The sequence below is a fragment of the Erythrolamprus reginae genome, chromosome 1 (genome assembly GCF_031021105.1).
Source record: "Erythrolamprus reginae isolate rEryReg1 chromosome 1, rEryReg1.hap1, whole genome shotgun sequence".
Taxonomy (NCBI): Eukaryota; Metazoa; Chordata; class Lepidosauria; order Squamata; family Dipsadidae; genus Erythrolamprus; species Erythrolamprus reginae.
The window spans coordinates 420,190,755-420,215,313 of record NC_091950.1 but is presented as its reverse complement, the minus strand read 5'-3'; the positions used below and the strand labels follow the sequence as shown (position 1 = coordinate 420,215,313).

Sequence of the window (24,559 nt, the reverse complement as noted above, 5' to 3'; positions counted from 1 at the left end):
TTTTTCTGCCATCAGTCTTCTATGTTTCTATGAACTACTTGCCACCAGAAATCATGGGTGCTTCATCACTGGAGGTTTTTAAGAAGAGACTGGACAGCCAGTTGGTATAAGTCTCCCATTTGAGCAGACTGGACAGCCAGTTGGTATAAGTCTCCCATTTGAGCAGGTGGGTGGACTAGAACAGTGTTTCCCAACCTTGTCAACTTGGAGATATCTGGACTTTGACTCCCAGAATTCCCCAGCCAGCATTCACTGGCTGGGGAATTCTGGGAATTGAAGTCCAAATATCTTCAAGTTGCCAAGGTTGGGAAACACTGGACTAGAAGATCTCCAAAGCCGTTCCTTCCTTCTTTCTTTCTTTTTCTAGGCCACCCTTCTCCGTAGACCCAGGGCGTCTTACAACATAAAAAAATAAATACATACACACAGCACATTAGAAACTGAAGTTAAAAACTAAACCAATCCAAATTTAAAACCCATTAGACATATTAAAATTCAGTTTAAGCAATACTAAAAAAAACCCCATGTCTTAAAAACCATTCAGTCACATTCATCCATATCTCAAGTCAATTGTATTCTGATTCAACTGCGGTCGTAAGTCGAGGACCAGCTGCATCGGGCTAAACAAAAGCTTAATCTTCAAGGCGGCCCGGAAGTCTGTTCTGGCCATCTCCCTTTTACCGCTCTTTCATTTCTTCCATCTGTCGTCCCTAGAACGCGAGGCGATCCTCAACTCAGGCCCCGGAAGTCCCTCTTGCCCTCTCTTCCCTTTTCGTTCATCTACCGCCTTAGAACGCCGAGTATCCGATTCCTGTCCGAAAAAACGAGCTCGGATTGGCTGCCGTCGCCGCGGATGTTCTCCCCGCGCCTGCGCCCTGACTCCTCTCCCGGGTGCGGCTGCAAGCTGCTACTGCCGACAGCGGGGCGCGAGGGGCGCCCGGCCGGGAGGAGGGATGGTGGGCGGCGCGACCGCGCAGGGCCCGGTGGGCTTGCACGAGCTGCTTTTAGCCGGGGCTACCGCTACGGCGGCCGCCGCCGCCGCCGCTGCTGCTGCTACTTCCACCGCCGCCGCTGCTGCTGCTGCTCCTGCTGCCGCTTCTCCCACCGCCCCGTCGGCGGCCTCGTCTACCGCGGGCGGCGCCAGCCCCGGGGTTGCAACCCCGGCGGAAGAGGAGGAGGTCTGCGTGGTGGGCATCTTCGGCAAGACGGCGCTGCAGCTGGGCTCGGAGAAGGCGGCGCTGGTCAACACGGTCTGCGACCGGCAGGTCTTCCCTCTCTTCCAGCGGGAGGGCGGCGGCGGCGGCGGTGGGGGGATCCATGGAGCTTCCGTCGGGGCTGCAAGCCCGGATCCCGTGGCTGATTGCCCCCCTCGGCCTTCCTCCTCCTCTTCCTCCTCCTCTTCTTCCTCCTCCTCCTCCTCCTGCAGCCCTTGCCAGGGAGATTACAACCACTTGCAGGCTTACTACAGCCAGGACAGCAAGGTGCTCTACCTGGTACTCACAGCCATCAGCGACAGCCACCAGCTCTTGCAAGCTTGCAAGGACTTGGAAGCCATGGGGGGCTCTGCCCGGGCGGTGGCGTCCGGCCAAGCGGGCTCCTCGTTGCCCCACGCCGAAGCCCACGAGTTCTGGAAGCACCAGGAGAAGATGCACTGCCTCAACCTGCTCTACCTTTTCTCCGTCTGCCACATCCTGCTCATGGTGCACCCCACCTCTTCCTTCGACATCACCTACGACCGGGTTTTCCGGGCGCTGGACGGCTTGCGCCAAAAAGTCCTGCCCACCCTCAAAGCCGCCATCAAGGACTGCCCCGTGGGCAAAGACTGGAAGCTCTTCTGCCGGCCTTGCCCGCCTCGCTTGCTCTTCCTCTTCCAACTCAACCGGGCCTTGAAAGTCGAGCCTCCACCGGGACGGGGCCAAGAAATGGGGGGCGTGTTGGAGAAGCCGCCGCCAAAGAAGCACTCGCCCAAACGCCGGCTCCAGCACGCCTTGGAAGACCAGATCTACCGCATCTTCCGCAAGAGTCGGGTGTTGACCAACCAGAGCATCAATTGCCTCTTCACTGTGCCGGCCAACCAAGCGTTTGTTTACATCGTGGCGGGCGGGGCGCAGGAAGGCGAGGACCCCATCGCCGTCTTGCTGGAGCAGCTGAAAAGCAACTGCACGGCGAGGGAGGCCGACGCATCGCTGGGCCCGGGATTATCGGGGCCGCGGCGGTACCAAATGATGCGCCACGGCCGACAGCAGCTGTCGTTCCACGCCGAAAGCAGCACCGGCGCCGGCGGGAGCAGCGGTTCGAGCTCGGGGCAGTTGGTGGACTGCACCTTGAAGGAGTTCTTGTTCCAGCACGTGGAGTTGGTCCTTTGCAAAAAAGGCTTCGACGACAGCGTGGGGAGGAACCCCCAGCCGTCCCACTTCGAGCTGCCCACCTACCAGAAGTGGGTCGCCACGGCCCTGAAGCTCTACGAGGTGGCGATTGAAGGGAAGGAGAACGAATCGTCCCCCGGGGGAGAGCTGACCTCCAAGATCATGGGCAGCATCAAAGTCCTGGAGGGCTACTTGGACATCGACACCAAGTTCTCCGAGAACCGTTGCCAGAAGGCCCTGCCCATGGCTCACAGCGCCTACCAGTCCAACCTGCCCCACAACTACACCATGACCATCCACAAGAGCCAGCTGGCTCAGGCCCTGAGGGTCTACAGCCAGCATGCCCGGGGGCCGGCTTTCCACAAGTACGCCCTGCAGTTGCACGAGGACTGCTACAAGTTTTGGAGCAACGGGCACCAGCTGTGCGAGGAGCGGAGCCTGACGGACCAACATTGCATGCACAAGTTCCACTTGCTGCCCAAATCAGGTGAGTTCGGGGACTTCGGAAGTAGAGAAACAGCCAAGGAGCTTGGAAACTTCAGAGGAACACTTTGTGGTCCTCTCTCTCTCTCTCGGTTCTGCATCTATGCATGTATACAACAGAGGTGGGTTTCGGCAGGTTCTGACTAGTTCTGGAAAACCGGGAGCAGATATTTTGAGTAGTTTGGAGAATTCGTGAATAGCCCAATGCCACTCACTGGTTTTTGCAGGACTAGAACTCCCAATCGTCTGGTGATTGGCTCAATGTCACCCAGCTGGTTTTTCTGCCTAAGGCAGGACTAGAACTCCCAATATCTTGGTGATTGGCCCAATGTCACCCAGCCGTCTTTTGTGCCTAAGGCAAGACTACAATTCCCAATATCCCGGTGATTGGCCCAATGTCACCCAGCTGTCTTTTGTGCCTAAGGCAGGACTAGAATTCCCAGTCTCCTGGTGGTTGGCCCAATGTCACCCAGTCGTCTTTTGTGCCTAAGGCAGGACTACAATTCCCAATATCCCGGTGATTGGCCCAATGTCACCCAGCTGTCTTTTGTGCCTAAGGCAGGACTAGAATTCCCAGTCTCCTGGTGGTTGGCCCAATGTCACCCAGTCGTCTTTTGTGCCTAAGGCAGGACTACAATTCCCAATATCCTGGTGATTGGCCCAATGTCACCCAGCTGTCTTTTGTGCCTAAGGCAGGACTAGAATTCCCAATATCCTGATGATTGGCCCAATGTCACCCAGCCATCTTTTGTGCCTAAGGCAGGACTAGAATTCCCAGTCTCCTGGTGATTGGCCCAATGTCACCCGGATGGCTTTTGTGCCTAAACCAGGACTAGAGCTCCCAGTCTCCTGGCTTCTTAGCCTAGTGCCCAAACCAGTAGACCAAACTGGCTCCAGTAATCTAATATTCAGGAATCATAATGTGATCAACCATCTGAGCCATAGTGATGTAGTGAGAGAAATTCTGTAAAGTGCCAAAAGGGCTGATCGTATCCAGGAAATTCTCTTTGTTTTATGGACTGGGTTAGTAAACCACCAATTTCATTAGAAGCTGAAATATCACACCGTTGTAGCTTTTTTGGCTGCTGAAAAATTAAAGTTTGATGGGATTTTGTCTGGAAAAGGGTACATCCCCTGACCACGGAAAATAGGATAACATTTCATTGTTCGGACGAAGAAGCAAAAAACATCCAGCCAAATCCTAATCCTACAATCCTAAGCTGCATCAACAGGGGAATACACTCCAAGACCAGGGAAGTCTTAATACACTCTACTACGTCCTGGTCAGACCACACCTGGAGTACTGTGTTCAGTTCTGGTCACCACACTTCAAAAGAGACACTGAAACTGGAGAAGGTGCAGAAAAGAGCAACCAAAATGATCAGGGGTCTAGAAACCAAGACTTACGAAGAGAGACTGAGGGAACTGGGCATGGATAGCCTAGAGAAAAGGAGGGCCAGAGCGGACATGATAGCAGTCTACAAGTATACGAGGGGTTGCCACAGAGAGGAGGGGATCACTTTATTCTCCAGGGCACCGGAGGGCCGGACGAGGAACAACGGCTGGAAGCTGACCAAGGAGAGATTCAACCTGGAAATAAGGAAGAACTTCCTGACGGTCAGAGCGATCAACCAGTGAAACAACCTACCAGCAGACGTTGTGAACTCCAACACTCTGGACATTTTTAAGAGAAGATTGAACTGCCATTTGGCTGGGATGCTATATGGTTCCTGCTTAGGCAGGGGGTTGGACTTAATGACCCGCATGGTCCCTTCCAACTCTAACAATCGATAGATAGATAGATAGATAGATAGATAGATAGATAGATAGAGAGAGAGAGAGAGAGAGAGAGAGAGAGAGAGATAGAGAGAGAGAGATAGATAGATAGATAGATAGATAAATAAACTGTTGCAAAAGAATGAATCTGATGCATTTTTTACTCTTTCTGCCATTTTCTGTGTAGGGGATAAAACAGAACCGGATCGGAATCCACCCGTCTTATATCATAACAGCCGAGCTCGATCTACCGGTGCCTGCAACTGCGGGAGAAAACAAGCCCCCCGGGAGGATCCCTTTGACATCAAAGCTGCAAATTATGATTTCTATCAGGTAATCCCTTGGTTTCTAGGAAATAGAGAGCCATATATCAGTTTTGAAATCTAAAGTACCGTACTTTTCCGAGTGTAAAACGCACCTTAGTTTTGGGGGAGGAAAATAGGGAGCTTACCTGGTATTCATTTGCCTAGCAGTCTTAGCACATTATTTTATCCCCTGGTTAGGGCTTTTAAAAAAACTTTATTCGGAGAGAGTAACAATGAAAGAGCTTGTGAGAGCTGGGAATATTATTAGCACCTGGAAAAAAACAGTCTAAGCAAGTAGAGCAATGGAAAAAACCTTGCAAAAGACTTAAGGTTGGAAAACATTCTTTGCAGAGAGTAACAATGAAAAAGCTTGCAAGCCAGTAAGAGCTGGGAACATTGTTAGCTCCTGGTTAGGGCTGGAAAGAAACTTATTCAGAGCAAGTTAGAGCAATGAAAAAACCCTGGGGTGGGATGGGATTATATGTTGTATCGTCTTATAACAGACATTCTACAATTGTATTCACAAATTAACAACACACCGTTCTGTTTCTGTGTTTTTTAATTTGTATATAACTCAATAAAATTTATTTTTTTTAAAAAAAGAAAAAACCCTGCAAAGACTTAGGGCTTGGAAAACATTCTTTGCAGAGAGTAACATTGAAAGAGCTTGCAAACCAGTAAGAGCTGGGAACATCGTTAGCTCCTGGTTAGGGCTGGCGGGCATGGGGGCTGTGAGCCACAAGATTGTCCCCGGCTGATATGAATGATTGAATTGGATGAATGTGGATGACTGCATAAGGGGTTTTAGATTTTTATTAATTTTGTATATGTCTTTTTAAAATAATTAGATTTCTCACATATATTGTTTGCATTTACAAGTCGCTTCAAGAAGGGCAGCATAGAAGTCTAATAAATACCGAAATACTTATTGTTGTTGTTGTTTTTATTATTATTATTATTATTATTATTATTATTATTATTATTATTATTTTATTTCTAGGCCACCTTTCTTCCAAGACTCAGGGCCGCTTACAACATAAAGATAAATACGTAAAATAAAAACAGTAATAATAATTTAATAATAATAATTTATTAGATTTGTATGCCACCCCTCTCCGAAGACTCAGGGCGGCTATTGTTGTACGCTTCCCTGAATCCGTCAGGAGAGGGTTGACCTATAAATTTGAAAAATAAATAAATAATAATAATTCTAGGTCCTTTGAACTTCATCCTTCATGCTACCACTCTCTTTTCTTTCCCGTTAACAGCTGCTGGAAGAGAAATGTTGCGGGAAGTTGGAGCATATCAACTTCCCTGTGTTTCAGCCCAGTACGCCGGATCCGGCCCCGGCCAAGAACGAGGCTTCCCCTAGCCCCCCCGAAGGGGAAGCTGAGAAACTGAAGGAGAAGGAGCCCCAAACCCAGGGGGAGAGCACCAGCCTCAGCTTAGCCCTCAGTTTGGATCAATCCACAGATAGCTTGGGGACCTACCCCGCGGATCCACAAGGTGGCGGCAACAACACAGAAGCTCACGGCGGAGCATCCGAAGCGAAAGGGGAAAAGAGAGCGAGCTTGGTAGATCGCCAGCCTTCCACAGTGGAATATCTACCCGGGATGCTTCACTCCAATTGCCCCAAAGGCCTTCTCCCCACCTTCTCCAGCTGGTCTCTGGTGAAGCTCGGACCCGCCAAAGCCTACAATTTCCACGCCGGCTTGGATCAGCAGGGCTTCATTCTGGGCACCAACTACTTGATGCCCTGGGACATTGTCATCCGGACGAGGACGGATGAAGAGGGTGACCTGGATACCAACTCGTGGCCGGCCCCAAATAAGGCGATTCCGGGAAAACGGAGCGCGGTGGTCATGGGCCGTGGAAGGCGGCGGGACGACGTGGCTCGAGCTTTTGTGGGTTACGAATACGAAGATGCCCGAGGCCGACGGTTCATGTGTTCGGGGCCAGAGAAGATCATGAAAGTGATGGGCGGAGGACCTAAGGAATCAGCCGTCAAAGCGCTCAATTCCGACATGCCCCTTTACATCCTATCATCCAACCCAGGCAGGGGACTTAAGCCGCACTACGCTCAGTTGATCCGACTCTTTGTGGTGGTCCCTGATGCTCCCCTCCAGATAATACTCACCCCCCAGGTGAGAGGAGGGGCATGTAGTACTATTGAGCATTGAGTGGGTTCTAAATCCATTCTTTATCTTTCTATCATTTTTAATCTAATCTAATTTAATTTAATACAAATTTTTTTGCTTTTCTTTTAAAATATTTTTACTAATGTTCCACTTTTAAAGAAAGAAAACATGATAGTAGAAAATCAAAGAAAATGAAATTAATATTATATACAGATATTTGCATTACATTAGCACTAAAGTCACTATATTTATATTAATTACACACTAGACCAGTGTTGGCAAACCTTTCTTTAAAAAAATTATATTTATTATAATTATTATTTATTAGATTTGTATGCCGCCCCTCTCCGCAGACTCGGGGCAGCTCACAACAACAATAAAACAATATACAACGAATCTAATAATGTAAAAGTCACTAAAAAAACCCTTATTAAGAAGCAAAAACATACACACAAACATACCATGCATAAACTGTATAGGCACGGGGGAGATGTCTCAATTCCCCCATGCCTGACATCAGAGGTGGGTTTTAAGGAGTTTATGAAAGGCAAGGAGGGTGGGGGCAATTCTAATCTCCGGGGGGAGTTGGTTCCAGAGGGCCGGGGCCGTCACAGAGAAGGTTTTTCCCCAAACGACATTGTTTAGTCAACAGGACCCGGAGAAGGCCGACTCTGTGGGACCTAATCGGTCGCTGGGATTCGTGCAGCAGAAGGCGGTCCCGGAGATATTCTGGTCCGATGCCATGAAGGGCTTTATAGGTCAAAACCAACAGTTTGAATTGTGACCGGAAACTGATCGGCAACCAATGCAGACTGCGGAGTGTTGGTGTGACATGGGCATATTTGGAGAAGCCCTTGATTGCTCTCGCAGCTGCATTCTGCACGATCTGAAGTTTCCAAACACTTTTCAAAGGTAGCCCCATGTAGAGAGCATTACAGTAGTCGAACCTCGAGGTGATGAGGGCATGAGTGATTGTGAGCAGTGACTCCCGGTCCAAATAGGGTTGCAACTGGTGCACCAGGCAAACCTGGGCAAACGCCCCCCTCGCCACAGCCGAAAGATGTTTCTCTAATGTGCCACCAGGCTTGGGAGACATAACTGACCCTTAGCTGTTTCTTTTTATTTTTTATTTAATTGGATGGTATGACTGTTTTTTTGTAATGGGTTTTTATAATTGTTTTTAATATTAGATTTGTGCTTTGTATTTGTTGTGAGCCGCTCCGAGTCTTCGGAGAGGGGCAGCATACAAGTCTAATAAATAATAATAATAATAAAATAATAATAATACCATACGTAGTGACAAAGCAATTTAAAAAAAAATATTTAATGTGCTTTCTGCAAAACCGAAAATGAAATTTGCTTCTTTCCTCTCTCCTTCAGGTACAGCCAGGGCCGCCTCCTTGCCCTGTATTTTACCCAGAGAAGCAAGAGATAACTCTGCCCCCCGATGGACTATGGGTCCTTCGCTTTCCTTATGCCTATGTGACGGAACGTGGGGCGTGCTTCCCACCGAAGGAGAACCAGCAGTTGATGAATTACAAGGTTCTTCGAGGGATCCTAAAGGCTGTTATACAGTAGACTTGACGATCTGGACTGGTTCTGCAATTTTGGGGTTTACTATTATTATTATTATTATTATTATTTTATTTTTTAAAAAAATTGTGTAATAATTCCTTGCCTCTTCACCCAGCTGGAACTGAAATGATGGATTTTGATTGCATTTAGCTGGTGTGCTTCCAGCAATCACTGGTTTAATTGGGCAGTGCCACCATACAGGGCGGAAAGTGTTTCACTATTGACATGATGTGTTAAGTGCCAAGTCGAGATTTTGTAATCGTGGGTATGTCAGCAGTACAGCGAAGTTGTGGCTTGCCAAACTCTGTTGATCGTAATGAAGGAAGAAAAAAATTATAATAATAAAACATTTGTTTCTCCATTGTTCATCATAACTGTTCCACTTTATTTCAAAGCCAAACTTGACGGATGGGGAATTCTGGAAGTTGGAAGTCTACAAGTCCAACTAGAAAAAGTTCAGAGAAGATCAACAAAATATGATTAGGGGACTGGAAGCTAAAACATATGAAGAACGGTGGCAGGAACTGGGCCTGGCTAGTTTAATGAAAAGAAGGACCAGGGGAGACAGGATAGCAGCCTTCCAATATCTCAGAGGTTGCCACAAAGAAGAGGGAGTCAGGCTATTCTCCAAAGCACCTGAGGGTAGAACAAGAAGCAATGGGTGGAAACTAAACAAGGAGAGAAGCAACTTAGATCTAAGGAGAAATTTCCTGATAGTCAGAACGGTTGACCAGTGGAACAGTTTGCCTCCAGAAGTTGTGAATGCCCCAACACTGGAAGTTTTTAAGCAGATGTTGGATAACCATCTGTCTGAAGTCGTATAGGGTTTCCTGCCTAAGCAGGGGGTTGGACTAGAAGACCTCCAAGGTCCCTTCCAACTCTGTTGTTGTTGTTATTGTTAGTCCTCAAGTTGCCATAAGCTGAGAAACACTGGTATTCAATGTCTGTGGAGTTTATCAGTCATCCAGGTCTTTTTTCAAGGGACAACTGGACTTCCTGGTTTGGTGCTGTTTTCTGAAGACATTTCGCTTCTCATCCAAGGAGCTTCTTCAGCTCTGACTGGATGGTGGGGAATGGAAGGATTTATATTCCTTGCAGACAGCTGGTTGTTTGCATACTTAGAGAGTCATTGAGGCCACTTGGAGGTTTATCTCTGTCCTCATGGTCACCTTGAGTGGTGCAAATGGGTGTGGAGCCCTCTTGCAGTTGTTGAAAGCTGAGAGGGAGGGATATGACACCCCTGGAATTCCCTATTGGGATTCCCCACCTCCGTTTGAGCCTCCCGACCGGCTGATAGCTCCGCGGCTCTTCTGCGAAGGTGACAGCCGGGCGGTGGCGCTTCTCGTCGTTCTCCCGAACCTGAACGCCGAACCCGAACTTTTGCTGAACTTCCGGGTTCGGCATTTGGGAGAACGATGAGAAGCCCCCCGGCTGTTTCGGAAGGGGACAGATGGGCAGTGGCGCTTCTCGGCGGCCTCCTGAACCTGAACTTTTGCCGAACTTTTCAGGTTCGGGTTCGGGAGAACGCTGAGAAGCATCCGGCTGTTTCAGAAGGTGACAGCCGGGCAGCGGCGCCCAGCAGAGTGCCGTTTTTGCGAATTTTTTTGTGTGGCTTGCACGCATTAATTAATTTATTTATTTATTAGATTTGTATGCCGCCCCTCTCTGCAGACTCGGGGTGGCTCACAGCAGTGATAAAATAATATATAATAGCAAATCTAATATTAAAGTCTAAAATAACAATTTTACATTAAAAGCCTAAAAACCCCATTATATAAAAAAGCATACATATTGTTCTGTCTGGGTCACTCCAGAAGCCAATACCAACCCAAAAAGAGCAGCCAGACACACTGGTAAAAGGCAAAGGCAGTTTATATAATTCAAGGAAAACACAGGTAACAGAAAATGTCCTTGCAAACAGGAAAAACACTGGAACTTCAAATATATACACGAAGGCAATAGTCCATGAAGCAATACCAGATTCTTGCTGCCAAGACGAAGCTGTAGATAGCAAACAGACGCCTCCCACGAGTCTTCCAGACTGCGAGACCACAAGCCAAGATCAGAGACGCTGAGAATCAAAACAGGTCACTGCAACTCCAATTGATAACAGTCCACATGGCTTCAAGGCCTTGCCTGCCTTTTAAACGCTGCTGATGAGGACCACACCCAAACCCAGCTGTTTCTAATTCAATGGTGAAAATATTTCTTTAACTGCTCCTTTCGTTGCTGTGAACGTCTCTGTCTCATGTCAATGACAGCTTGTGCGTCATCACCTAATGACTCCAAGCTACTGGCTGGGGAGAGCCTCCCCCCCCCCCCCCCCGGGGCTCTCATGCTGTTCTCCTTCATCCCATTCCTGACTCTCCTCTCCCACGTCCGACTGTTCAGCCCCCTCCTCTGCGCTGTCATCCTCCTCCGGGCATGGAGCCAGCAGAGACACAGCTGGTCCCTGAGCAGCCTCAGGCTGAATCACAACACATATAAACATACCATACATAAAACTGCATAGGCAAGGAGAGATGTCTTAGTTCCCCCATGCCTGACGGCAGAGGTGGGTTTTAAGAAGTTTACAAAAGGCAAGGAGGGTGGGGGCAATCCTAATCACTGGAGGGAGCTGGTTCCAGAGGGTCGGGGCTGCCACATTGTTTAGTTGACGGGACCTGGAGAAGGCCAACTCTGTGGGACCTAACCGGCTGCTGGTATTCGTGCGGTAGAAGGCTGTCTCGTAGATAATCTGCTCCGATGCCATGAAGGGCTTTATAGGTCATAACCAACACTTTGAATTGTGACCGGAAACTGATCGGCAACCAATGCAGACTGCGGAGTGTTGGTGTAACATGGGCATACCTTGGGAAGCCCATGATTGCTCTTGCAGTTGCATTCTGCACGATCTGAAGTTTCCGAACAGTCTTTAAAGGTAGCCCCATGTAGAGAGCGTTACAGTAGTTGAACCTCGAGGTGATGAGGGCATGAGTGACTGTGAGCAGTGACTCCCGGTCCAAGTAGGGCTGCAACTGGTGCACCAGGCGAACCTGGGCAAACGCCCCCCTCGCCACAGCTGAAAGATGTTTCTCTGATGTGAGCTGTGGATCGAGGAGGACGCCCAATAATTTCCCCCCCAGGGTGATGAATGGACAGATTGAATTGTCCTTGGGAGGCAAAACCCACAGCCACTCCGTCTTATCAGGGTTGAGTTTGAGTCTGTTGACAACCATCCAGACCCCAACAGACTCCAGGCACCAGCACATCACTTCCACTTCTTCGTTGACTGGGCAAGGGGTGGAGATGTACAGCTGGGTATCATCGGCGTACTGATGATACCTCACCCCATGCCCTTGGATGATCTTAATTGGTTTTACATTGTTTCCTATGGGAAACATTGTTTCGTCTTACGAACTTTTCGCCTTACGAACCTCCTCCCGGAACCAATTAAGTTCGTAAGACAAGGTATCACTGTATTTGGTTTATAGTTATATGATTCACGCGCCATTAGGTGCATGGGCCACTCACTACCTTCCTCTCCTCCTTCTCTCACTAGGTGAGTCCTCTCCAGGAGCTATTCCCATAGCCTCTTTGAATTTTAAAGTGCAATTGGAAATGGCTTTTCGCCTCCTTTTTCCTCCTTCTCAGCCAGTAGTTCCTCCCCAGCCTAATCTGAATGGCCTGTGTTTTAATTCAAACTGCCAATGAAATTGTCCCTTCCCCACCTTTCTCCTTCTTCCCAGACAGTAGTAATTCCCCAACCTCTTTGAACCACTCAGTAAAAGACCTTGGAATACTAATATCAAATGATCTAAGTGCCAAAGCCCACTGCAACAATATCGCCAAAAAGGCTTCTAGAGTTGTTAACCTGATCCTACGCAGCTTCTGCTCTGGCAATCTCACGCTACTCACCAGAGCCTACAAAACCTTTGCCAGACCCATCCTTGAATACAGTTCATCTGTCTGGAACCCATACCACATCTCGGACATCAACACCCTTGAAAATGTCCAAAGATACTTCACCAGAAGAACCCTTCACTCCTCCACTCGAAACAGAATACCCTATGAAATACCCTATCAATCCTAGGTCTAGAAAGCTTCGAACTACGTTGCCTAAAACACGATCTAAGTATTGCCCACAAGATCATATGCTGTAACGTTCTACCTGTCAATGACTATTTCAGCTTCAGTCGCAACAACACAAGAGCACGCAACAGATTCAAACTTAATATTAACCGCTCCAAACTTTACTGTAAAAAATATGACTTCAGCAATCGAGTTTTATTTTTATTTATTTTTATTTATTTTATTTATTAATAGAGTTGAAAGGGACCGTTAGGTCATCGAGTCCAACCCCCTGCCTGAGCAGGAAACCCTACAGCACCCGAGCCAAATGGAAGTCCAATCTCGAAGCGTGGAACTCATTACCTGACTCAGTAGTGTCAACCCCTAACCCCAAACATTTTTCCCTTAGACTATCCACGATTGACTTCTCCAGATTCCTTAGAGGTCAGTAAGGGGCGTGCATAAGTGCACCAGTGGGCCTTCTGTCCACTGTCCAATTGTCTCTCCTTATCTCATTTATCTTTTCTTCCATTCAAATATGTTCACCTATACTTTTATATCTTTTCTTCTATTCTTTTCTTTACTTATATTATTACATATCTTTCTCTTCGATGTGTATTATGTATTGGACAAAATAAATAAATAAATAAATAAATAAAATAAATTCAAGAAATAGAAAATGGCCTTTCTCTCCTTCTCTCACTAGGTGAGGAACAACACTTAATGATTGTCATAGGGGTCAAATAAACAATCAGGAAATTATTACAGTGACACCTCGTCTTACAAACGCCTCGTCATACAAACATTTCGAGATACAAACCCGGGGTTTAAGATTATTTTGCCTCTTCTTATAAACTATTTTCACCTTACAAACCCACCACCGCCGCTGGGATGCCCCGCCTCCGGACTTCCGTTGCCAGCGAAGCACCTGTTTTTGCGCTGCTGGGAAATGGGAAACCCCACCTCTGGACTTCTGTGTTTTTGTGATGCTGCAGGGGAATCCCAGCAGCGCAAAAACGGGCACTTCGCTGGCAATGGAAGTCCGGAGGTGGGGTTTCCCAGTGAGGGGACTTCAGTGAAATCGCAGCATTGCAAAAACACAGAGGTCCAGAGGTGGGGTTTCGCATGGAGGGGAGCCTCAGGGGAATCCCAGCAGCACAAAAACGCGCTTCAGCTGGCAAAAGGGGGTGAATTTTGGGCTTGCACGCATTAATCGCATTTCCATTGATTCCTATGGGAAACATTGTTTCGTCTTACAAACCTTTCACCTTAAGAACCTCGTCCCGGAACCAATTAAGTTTGTAAGACAAGGTATCACTGTAATATAAATCATAAGGATACAAGCAACAAAGTTCCAATCATACAGTCATTAGTTTGAGGAGATGGGTAATGTTGTGTTTGGGCCTGGGCCAGCGGTTGCTCTCACACATGGGAGAGATGTGTCACAAAGTGAGTGCGAAAGCCTGGCTGACAGCCAGGAAGACGTGGCAGACAGCCAGGAGGATGAGGCCACTGGTTCGCAGGACTCAGCAGACAGCCCAGGGGATTTGGCATGCAGTCCCTCAGACAGTTTTTCATCCTTGGATTCCTCTGCCGAACAATTCATAAACATGCGTAGCAGAAGAGCGATGCAAAGGAGGGATCAATTGAAGGATTATTACAAGTCATCAGAGTAGCACCTGGGTTGGGTGTGGTTCTTATACTGAGGGCTGGGTGCGGTTCCCTTAATGAGGGCTAAAGGTATAAAGGGGAACAGAGACACAAGGCAAACTGTGGCTGTTTATCTGTGTTATTTTGTGGTTCCTGCTCTGAAGTTTCTGTTCCGTGCCTTTGGAGTTTTCAACCCAGCTTTTTCAGACACGTGGGAGGTGAAATCTCTGGGACTTGCTGTTTACTCCAAAGATTCAAAAGGACTCCTGAAACGCCTTTGCTCATTCCAGGTTGTCTTTGTTTGCTTTTTCCTGTGTTTTTGTATGTGGCTGAAGTAAGCCTTGCACTATCATTGTTTCCTGACACTAAGGACTGTTTTGAGTAACCCTTTTTGTTTGTTTAATACAAGTTTGCTGATTAGAAGAGCACGTGTGTGTTTGATTTCTTTTCCTTGGACTGTTACGCATTGCCTGAGCCCAGTCAGGCAGAACAGATAATAGGAATGATGATAAGACTAATAGTAATAGTAGTAGTAGAAAAATAGTAGAAAAATACATAAAATAGCCTTTGCATGGATACAGCTGAGGAGATCTCTGAACATTATGGATCCTTACAGTTAACCTGATGTTTAGTGGGTTTGGCATTTTTATCCACTTCTCGAGGGCTTCCCAAGGATTTGGGAGAGCCAGATGTTGTTACTTGATGGCATTAAAGTTATCCTTGCAGGATAGGTGTTCCCAGCAGTGCTGTCTTTTGCAATTGACTAGTGGTGATTTTTGTCAATGTCAATGGCGTACAAGTTGTGCTTCGGTTTGGGGATTGCGCCCAAGGTACCTGTGACTATTGGAACTAACTTTGCTTTCTTTTGCCATACTTCGCTCTGGCAGATCTTTGTATTTTGTTATCTTCTCCACTTCTTTCTCTGCTATTCTGCTGCTGCTGCTGTTATTATCAGACTAAAGGGCTTGGAGTCAGCATTAGATGTTGCAAACAACAAATCCAACTTCTTAGAATACAACCAATTCAACCCCGGACTATGATTTAAGTGTTGTACCTTATGATTCTTGACAAACTTATATTTTCTTTTATATATACTGAGAGTATATGCACCAAGACAAATTTCTTGTGTGTCCAATCACACTTGGCCAATAAAATTCTATTCTATTCTATTCTATTCTATTCTCTATCCTATTCTCTATTTTCTATTCTCTCCTATTTTTATTTTATTTTATTTATTTATTTTGTCCAATGCACAATAATACACAATGAAGGTTATTGTCTATTTTCTCCTATTGATTGATTTTGTCCAATACACAGTGAGGGTTTTAGTGGGTATACACATAGTAAAATACATGATGAAGGTTATAGAGGAGATACTCATAGTAAAATATATCATAGAAAGAATAGAAGATATAGGAATAAAACATATCAATGAAAGAATAGAAGAAGAGATATAGGAATAGAAGAAAGGTATAGGAGATATAGGAGAGCAATAGGACACGGGACGGAAGGCACTCTAGTGCACTTGTACTCGCCCCTTACTGACCTCTTAGGAATCTGGATAGGTCAACTGTGGATAACTAAGGGTAAAGTGTTGGGGGTTTGGGGATGACACTATGTAGGCCGGTAATGAGTTCCACGCTTCGACAACTCGGTTACTGAAGTCATATTTTTTACAGTCAAGTTTGGAGCGGTTAATAGTAAGTTTAAATCTGTTGTGTGCTCTTGTGTTGTTGTGGTTGAAGCTGAAGTAGTCGCCGACAGGCAGGACGTTGCAGCATATGATCTTGTGGGCAATATTTAGATCTTGTTTAAGGCGTCTTAGTTCTAAGCTTTCTAGGCCCAGGATTGAAAGTCTAGTCTCGTATTCTGTTTCGAGTGGAGGAGTGAAGGGCTCTTCTGGTGAAGTATCTTTGGACATTTTCAAGGGTGTTAATATCTGTGATGCGATATGGGTTCCAAACGGATGATCTGTATTCGAGGATGGGTCTGGCAAAAGTTTTGTAAGCTCTGGTAAGTAGTGTGAGATTGCCAGAGCAGAAGCTACGTAGGATTAGGTTTACAACTCTTGAAGCCTTCTTGGCTATGTTGTTGCAGTGGGCTTTGGCACTTAAATGTTTTGTTATTAGTATACCGAGGTCTTTAAGTGAGTGGGGGTTATCTGTGATAATTTGATTATTCAATTCGTATTTGGAGTTCAGATTATTTTTCCCAATGTGTAGGACAGAGCATTTGCTAGTTGAGATTTGGAGTTGCCATGTGTTAGACCACTCGGAAAGAGTTCAGGTCTTTTTGGAGAGTAGTTGTGTTATCGGTGGTGTTGAAGAGTTTTACATCGTCGGCGAAGAGGACACAGTTGCTTGTGATATAATCACAAAGGTCATTGATGTAGAGAATGAAGAGCGTTGGTCCCAGTACACTACCTTGGGGAACACCACTTTTAACTGGGACAGGGGTGGATATGGTGCTTCCTATTTTGACCACTTGTTGTCTGTTTGACAGGAATGCTGTAATCCAGCTGTGGAGGGATCCTGAGATGCCATAGGATTTGAGTTTTAGGAGTAGTTTGTCGTGGACCACTGAATCAAAGGCTTTGCAGAAGTCGATATAAATTGCATCTATAGATTTCCCTTGATCTAGATGAGTTGTCCATATATTTTTGCAGTGGAGGAGCTGCAGGTTGCAGAATAGTTTTTTTCTGAATCCAAATTGTTTGTTAGAGCAAATTATTATAAAATTAATAATAATATTAATAATATTACTAAATTTTATTAAATTCTTTTCTCTATTCTATAGCCTATTCTCTATTTTCAATTTCATTTTCTATTCTCTCTTATTCTATTCTCTATTCTTTTTTCTGTTCTATTCTCTATTCTCTGTATCCTCTCTATTCTGTATTCTGATCTCTATCTTATCCTCTATTCCCTTTTATATTCTATTTTTTATCCTATTCTCTCCTCTATTCTATCCTATTCTCTTCTCTTCTATTCTGCAAGTAATAACAGAATATTATTTCTGAGTTCATGCACTCGTCCCCTGGGTCAGGTTTCCACCATTTCTCACTGGGAATGAATAACAACAACAACAATAGCAACGACCATAAAGGTATCGAGGTACAGTATTTCTAAATGGCGAGAGGGAGGGGCAATCTCCCATCGCGTCCGCCACTCAGCAACCGTTACTTCCGCTCTCCGCTTTGGCCAAGCGCTCTGACGTCATCCGTTAAGTGACGCGCCCCCCCCCCCTCGTTCTCTGTCTTCTTTCTTTCTCAGGCGCCTCTCAAAGCCCCCCACCCACCCCCAGCGTCCCTCTCGCCAGCCAATCGGCTTGGCGGGTGCGCTCGCGCTCCCACCCGCCCCGCCGCCATTGGTGGCGGCGGCGGACGGAGTGGGCGGGGCCGCCGCATGGTTGTTGTAGTCTTCTCAGGTCGCCGGCTCAGAAGGGCCGGGACAGCCCAGCCGCTCGGTTGTATTGTCCGCTGCTGGCTCTTCGAGGTCGGTCTCGGCGCGGCCATGTCGACCGCATTCTACCTCCTCTCCACGCTGGCCGTCTATCTCCTCACCTCGGCTCTGCTGTTGAAATTCCCCGGCTTGCTCCACCGCCGCAAACGCCACCGGTTCCGGTGCCGGCACATCTCCCACCGCGGAGGTGAGAGCATCCCCCTTCATTTTGGGGGGCCTCTTGTTTTTTTTCTCTCCACTTCTCCTCTACATATGATTTGGGCAGTCTTGAATTTCCAAGCTTTAATTCCCTCCCCTCCTTTTTTTTGTATAAAAAAAATCCGATTGGATGATTTAGGCTCCCTCAGAGCCCCTGCAAATGAGTGGGCGGCCATATCGATTCTCCATATATATAATTTATTTATTTGTCAAACAAGTATAGTATTATAGTTATTGTAGTATGTATTAACATAACATAAGTATAAAGAAGAGATAGAAAGGATAAAAGACAGGGCAGGAATGAAGGTGCACTTATTAACAGATAGATAGATAGGTAGATAGATAGATAGATAGATAGATAGATAGATAGATAGATAGATAGATAGATAGAGAGGGAGAGAGATAGGGAGAGAGATAGGGAGAGAGATAGAGAGAGAGATAGGGAGATAGATAGATAGATAGATAGATATAGATAGATAGATAGATGATTGATAGATAGATAAGTAGGTAGATAGATAGATGATAGATTGATAGATACCATAGAAGAGAGAGAGATGTGTGTGTGTGTATAACATATTTTTGCTGATAATGAAAAGGAAGGGCGACTACTATAGATCTATTTCGGGCTTATTTGTTTTTTTAAAAAATCACGCACATACATCTATGTGTGTATACTGTATATGAATAGATAGATATAGATAAACTTATTGTGGGTTCATTGCACAGCCAACCAGATCTTTTAAGACTGAAATTGGCTTCCCCCTCCCCTTTATTAAATTCACCTATCAAGTCCCTCCCAAAAGAACCTCTGATTCGTATTAAATAGGAATTTTTTTTAAGGCTTGGTCCATTAAAGAGCTAAATGTTTATGAATGTATTTTATCTATTTATACTCTTGGTATTTCGGTTGTTTTTAAATAGGATTTGGATCATTTAAAAAAAATCGCAGTTGGTTAGCATTTGGATGATTGGTCGTAGCGGTTTTTTGTAAAGGGCAGAATTTGGATAGTTTCTCAAGAGTGTCTGGATGCATGCTACTATAAAACAGATAATTTAAAAAAAAAATTGGGGGGGGGGGAGAGGCATGGGATGTCATAGTATTTTATCATTTTCTCTACAGACCCATCACCACCACTAGATCAAAATGATCCTTTCTGGGGACAGTGAGATAAGCAGCACATAAATTAGACAGATAAATAGCAGATCCTTTAAAACAAAACAAAACGGTGTTTGGAAAAAAACCTTGGCATTTCGATGGGATTTTGTTTTAAAAGGCTGGCACAATAATTTGATATTCATTGCCTTGAGGTGGGGCGTGAATCAAGCAGGCAGGATGTGAGCTTTTCAGCGGGTGGAAAGACCCCATTTGTACAAAGGAGCGAACCCAGGAGAATATAAATCAGGAAAGCTTTGATGTTTGCAGAGAAGGTTATTAAGAGAGACACGCCACGGGGCAAAAAATAAAATTATTAAGTCTGGAGATCTGTAAACAGGGGAATAATATCTGTTTATTTAGCTGCCTATCTCATTATCCTCAGTCCCTCAATGACTCTGATTTTTCTGTATTTTTTGAGGAAGGATAGAATTTGGACAAGAAGAGATAATTTCTATCTGGTTGGGTGCCTGTAGAGAATATAATAAATAATAAGATTCCATGCTCCCCCCCCCCCCCAATGTGACTTCTAATTATCTGTTTTATTAGTAGCATGTACTAATACACTGTATGTAGCATTTATTAGTAGCACGTACAAATACACTGCATGCATTTGTGAATGGGCATTATTGCGGGAATGATATACAGTGTACTGACTTTGAGAAAAGTATGTCTATTGAACAGTATTTTGAATCTTAAATAAGTGATTTGTCTTGCAAAGTGAAATACGTCAAACTGGGTGTTGATTGTTTGTGTGGCCAAAATATACCACAACTATTTAGGATTGCTTTTATTATTAGCTTAGGACGCTACACAATGCAATAGGGGTAGAAATCACATTGATAATTGTCTCTTCCTGGGTGAAAGCTTTGATTACTGGATGTATGAGGGGCAATGACAATCAAGGTCTACAGGCCCATTTTTTAAAATGACCTTGATATACCGAACATTAGGTGTTGTGGATGGGAGGGGACTACGTGCCGGAACAAAATAGGGAGGGGGGGGGAGAAAGGAGAGCAGGAGAAGGAGGGAGAGAGGGGGAGAGAGGAAGGAAAACAGAGGGAGGTAAGGGGAGAAAGGAGTGAAGGAAAGGAAAAACAGGAAGGCAGAGAGACGGAAGAAGAAAAGAACAGGAGAGGAAGGGAAAAGGAAAATATGGAGGAAGGAAAGAAAGAAGGAAGGGAAGAACAGGAAGGAAAGCTATAGAAGGAAGGAGAGGAGAGCAGAAGGGAGAGAAGAAGGAAAACAAAGGGAAGAAAAGGAAAGACCGAAGGAAGGAAAACAGGGAGAGGTGGAAGGAGAGAAGAGAGCAGGAGAGGAATGGAGAGAAGGAAAATGGAGGGAGGGAGGAAAGAAAGAAAGGGAAGGAGAGGAAAGAAGGCAGTAGGGTGGAAAATGGAGGAAGAGAGGGAGAGATGGAAGGAAGAAGAGAGCAGGAGAAGGAGGAAGGAAAACAGGTAGAAAGGAAAGAAGGAAGGAAGGAAAAGATGCTTGCGTTTGGGAAACCAAGCCAAAGGAACAAAAGGTCTACTGTATCTGAATGTAGGTAGTGTGATCCTGTACTGTTGATGAATCCATGCAGCCAAGCAAGGGTGTAGGTTGAAATGCAAATTAAATGTTTGTAAGTGACACCAATACTTGTTGAAAATGGATATAGTGCTATGTTCCAGTGAAAGATAATCAGAGGAAGCAAAGGTTCTTCGAAGAGGGGCGGCATTCAAATCTAATAAATTATTATTAATTATTATTATTAAAGATGAAATTAAGGAGGGAATTTTGCAAAACTCTGCACATTTGGAGACCTGGGGATAAAGGGAAACAATGTCTGGGGGGGGGGGGTTATTTGCTTTAAAAGAAAAAGACTTTTTGTTTTATTTTTGTTCCATTCATTATTGATCGGGATGTTTATCTCTAGTTTCCATAAGGCGGTTGGCTCTAAATATAGCATCACCAATGGGTCTGCCTGAGTGGAGAAATATTACGCTGGAGACGGACTGAATACAGAGAAATATTTACCTCTTCCCCCCCCCAAGTAGAATTTGTGGAGGAAAAGCAAAAATATATATTTTTATATATAAAATTAAGGGCTAAAGATGCATTTTTTGGTGTACCTGCCAGCCGAGATAGGAGAAAAGGCTTGCTGCCACTGATGGAGTGTGAGTCTTTGGGCATATTTATCCATCTGTTCTCCTTGAAAGGGCTTTTGTGTTCCCTGTGGGGGAGGGGGGGGGGCAAACCACTTAACCCTCCCCTCTCTCCCAAGCTCTTAAGGCTGGGCTCCTTATTGAGCAGCTTGTCCCTTCCTCTATTTGCCTGGAGAGGAGAGAACTAAACTCTGCAATGGCTCCCTACATCTTTGCTTTGCACATCTCCAGGTTGCTTGTTATAGGTTTAGCTAGCTGGGGAAGGAAGGAGGAAAAAAGTGTGTGTGTGTGTGTTGGGGGTGTGGGGAGAACCAGACTAAAGGAGGATTTTCAGTGTTGGTTTTCTGATGGCAGAGAAAATGGTTTAGTCTTCCTTTCAGATAAATAGGATGCTTTAAAAAAGCAGGTGTGATTTTGGCAAAGGAGTTCTTTTTCTCCCCCACCCCCCAATTCCTCTCCCCATTCACATGTATATTTACCCCATCCATCCATCCATTCATCCATCCATCTATCATCTATGTATGTATCTATCAATATCTAATAATCTATTATCTATTCATCTATGTATGTATGTATGTATCTATCTATCTATCTATCTATCTATCTATCTATCTATCTATCATCTATCATCTATATATGTTTCAATATTTATTTATTCATCTAACTATCTATCCTTTTATCTATGTATCTATCTATCCATCAATCTTTCTGTCTGTCTGTCTGTCTATCATCTATCATCTATGTATTAATATTTATTCATCTATATATCCATCCATCCATTCATCTATGTATCTATCAATATTTATTCATCTATCTATTCTATATCCATCTACCATTTACCTATCTCCTCTCTCTCTCTCTCTCTCATCATATATCTTTCTATCTATCATCTATATATGTATGCATGTATCCATCCATCCATCTATCCATCAATCTGTCTGTCTGTCTATCTGTCTATCATCTATGAATCAATATTTATTCATCCATCCATCCATCCATCCATCCATCCATCCATCCATATCTATCTATCTATCTATCTATCTATCTATCTATCTATCTATCTATCTATCCATCCATTCATTTATTCATCTATCTATGTATCTATCATTATTTGTTATCTATTCATCTGCCATCTATCTTCTATTTTTCTATCTATCAGCTATGTGTGTGTGTGTGTGTGTGTGTGTCTGTCTGTCTGTCTGTCTGTCTGTCTGTCTGTCTGTCTGTCTGTCTGTCTGTCTGTCTATCTATCTATCTATCTATCTATCTATCTATCTATCTATCTACAGTATCATCTCCCTCTCCCACCCTCCGTTGATGTATCTTTACTGCTTCTCTCTCTCTCTCACTGTCTCTCTCTTCTTGAAATTCAATTGTAACCTTGAAGTCTGTCCTAAACGATGTCCCTGCCCCTCCCCCCCAAGAGGGGTGGCCATGACCGCTTTCCTCTTCCTGTCCGGAGTCCCCCTCCCTAAGCAAACAGCCACAACCTGATATTGTAATGAGCAGGCAGAACGATTGGCATGTATGTCAATCTGCCAATGGCATATGGCTGTCATCTGACAGCAGGTAATTGCAGTATGACTGTCACCTGTTTTAGTGGCATATCCTTAGCTCTGTCCTTCCTGTGGTCCCTAAAAGAGGCTCCGTTTCCCGAAATTCTTCTTTTCTCCCCCTTTCCCTCAAGCTGTTTTATCAGGAAGCCTTTTGGCTTTCCCATCACCTGTCCAGATGCAGAGACCTGTTTCGTGATGTTTTTAACTGGAGTGCTTTAAAATCTTCCTTTAAAATTGTCTTCCTTGGTTTACGTCTTCTTGCATCTTTTTTTCTTCCTCTTTCCATACTCTCAAGCTTGTCAATCAAGCTACTTTGGGAGAGTCATTTGAGACCTGTTATTGAAACCTCTCTCTCCCTCCCTTCCTTTCTCCTCCCTTCCTCTTTCTCTCTCTTCTTCTTCCCACCCTCCCTCTTTCTTTCTTTCTTTCTTTCTTTCTCTCTCTCTTTCTCTTTCCCTCCCTCCCTCCCTCCCTTCCTTCCTCTTTCTTTCCTTTTTCATTCTGTGTGTCTTTATCTTAGCTACCACCTCTTTCTTTCTTTCTCTCTCTCTCTCTCTTTCTTTCTTTCCCTCCCTCCCTCTCTCTCTTCCTTCCTTCCCCTTTCTTTCCTTTTTCATTCTGTGTGTCTCTATCTTAGCTATCACCTCTTTCTTTCTTTCTTTCTTTCTTTCTTTCTTCATTCTGTGTATCTTTATCTTAGCTACCACCTCCTTCTTTCTTTTTTTCTTTCTTTCTTTCTTTCTCTCTTTCTCTCTCTCTCTTTCTTTCTTTCCATATTTATTTATTTGTTTATTGTATTTATATGCTGCTCATTCCAGAGACACGAGCAGCTAACAAGTGCCATAAATACAACAATAATAAAATATGATCAGAATACACAATAAAATCAGTAATATAATAAAACAATAATTTCCTTAAAAGAACCATACATGCGCTACAGGCAATCTAATTCCAGGCCTGCCTGAAAAGCCAGGTCTTAACAGCTTTCTGATAGGAGGGCAGTTGATTCCATAGGGTTGGAGTCACCACAGAGAAGTCTCTAATCTATCAAAGCCTTGTGAAAAGAAGGACCAGGGGAGACATGATAGCAGTCTTCCAATATCTCAGGGGTTGCCCCAAAGAAGAGAGAGTCAAACTATTCTCCAAAGCCCCTGAGGGCAGGACAAGAAGTAATGTGTGGAAACTAAACAAGGAGAGAAGCAACTTAGAACTAAGGAGAAAAATCCTGACAGTTAGAACAATTAATCCGTGGAACAGCTTGCCTCCAGAAGTTGTGAATGCTCCAACACCGGAAGTTTTTAAGAAGATGTTGGATAACCATTTGTCTGAAGTGGTTGAGCAACGGGTTGGACTACAACAGCAGTCACCAATAGAAAATTTTGGTGGTCTGCAGAAAAATTATTTTCATTTTTTATATTGCACTAAAAACTCTTTAAAAAAACACACACATTAATGGTCTGCAGGATTTGTAATTATGAAGTTAGGGGTCCCTAAGGTGCGAAAGGTTGGCAATTCCTGGACTAGAAGACCTCCAAAGTCCCTTATAACTCTGTTGTTCTATTCTGTTATGGCAATATTTATGCCATGCCCTCATCACCTCGAGGCTCGACTACTGTAACGCTCTCTACATGGGGCTACCTTTGAAAAGTGTTCGGAAACTTCAGATCCTGCAGAATGCAGCTGCGAGAGCAATCATGGGCTTAC

General features: G+C 44.8%; 2 protein-coding genes across 2 annotated transcripts in view; both read left to right on the top strand.

Annotated features, from left to right (window-relative positions):
- The first annotated feature begins 848 nt into the window (after window positions 1–848).
- On the top strand, window positions 849–9,017 carry SMG8 (SMG8 nonsense mediated mRNA decay factor). Its single transcript, XM_070735383.1, has 4 exons — window positions 849–2,853; window positions 4,813–4,958; window positions 6,199–7,074; window positions 8,449–9,017. Exons 1-4 carry the CDS (start codon window positions 954–956, stop codon window positions 8,644–8,646), a joined length of 3,120 nt encoding a protein of 1,039 aa, XP_070591484.1. The 5' UTR covers window positions 849–953; the 3' UTR covers window positions 8,647–9,017.
- Window positions 9,018–17,649: 8,632 nt separating this feature from the next.
- Window positions 17,650–24,559, top strand: part of GDPD1 (glycerophosphodiester phosphodiesterase domain containing 1) — a 45,397-nt gene continuing 38,487 nt past the window's right edge. The window contains exon 1 of the mRNA XM_070731251.1: window positions 17,650–17,991. Coding sequence (XP_070587352.1) covers window positions 17,748–17,991 — 244 coding nt within the window. The 5' untranslated portion in view covers window positions 17,650–17,747. The remainder of the gene's footprint in view (window positions 17,992–24,559) is intronic.

Bases quoted from the DNA above. Each gene is read 5' to 3' on its own strand.
- SMG8 (XM_070735383.1), top strand. From the start codon at position 954: ATGGTGGGCGGCGCGACCGCGCAGGGCCCGGTGGGCTTGCACGAGCTG. The intron at 4,959-6,198 runs GTAATCCCTTGG...TCCCGTTAACAG, and splicing joins CAAATTATGATTTCTATCAG to CTGCTGGAAGAGAAATGTTG. The intron at 7,075-8,448 runs GTGAGAGGAGGG...TCTCTCCTTCAG, and splicing joins AGATAATACTCACCCCCCAG to GTACAGCCAGGGCCGCCTCC.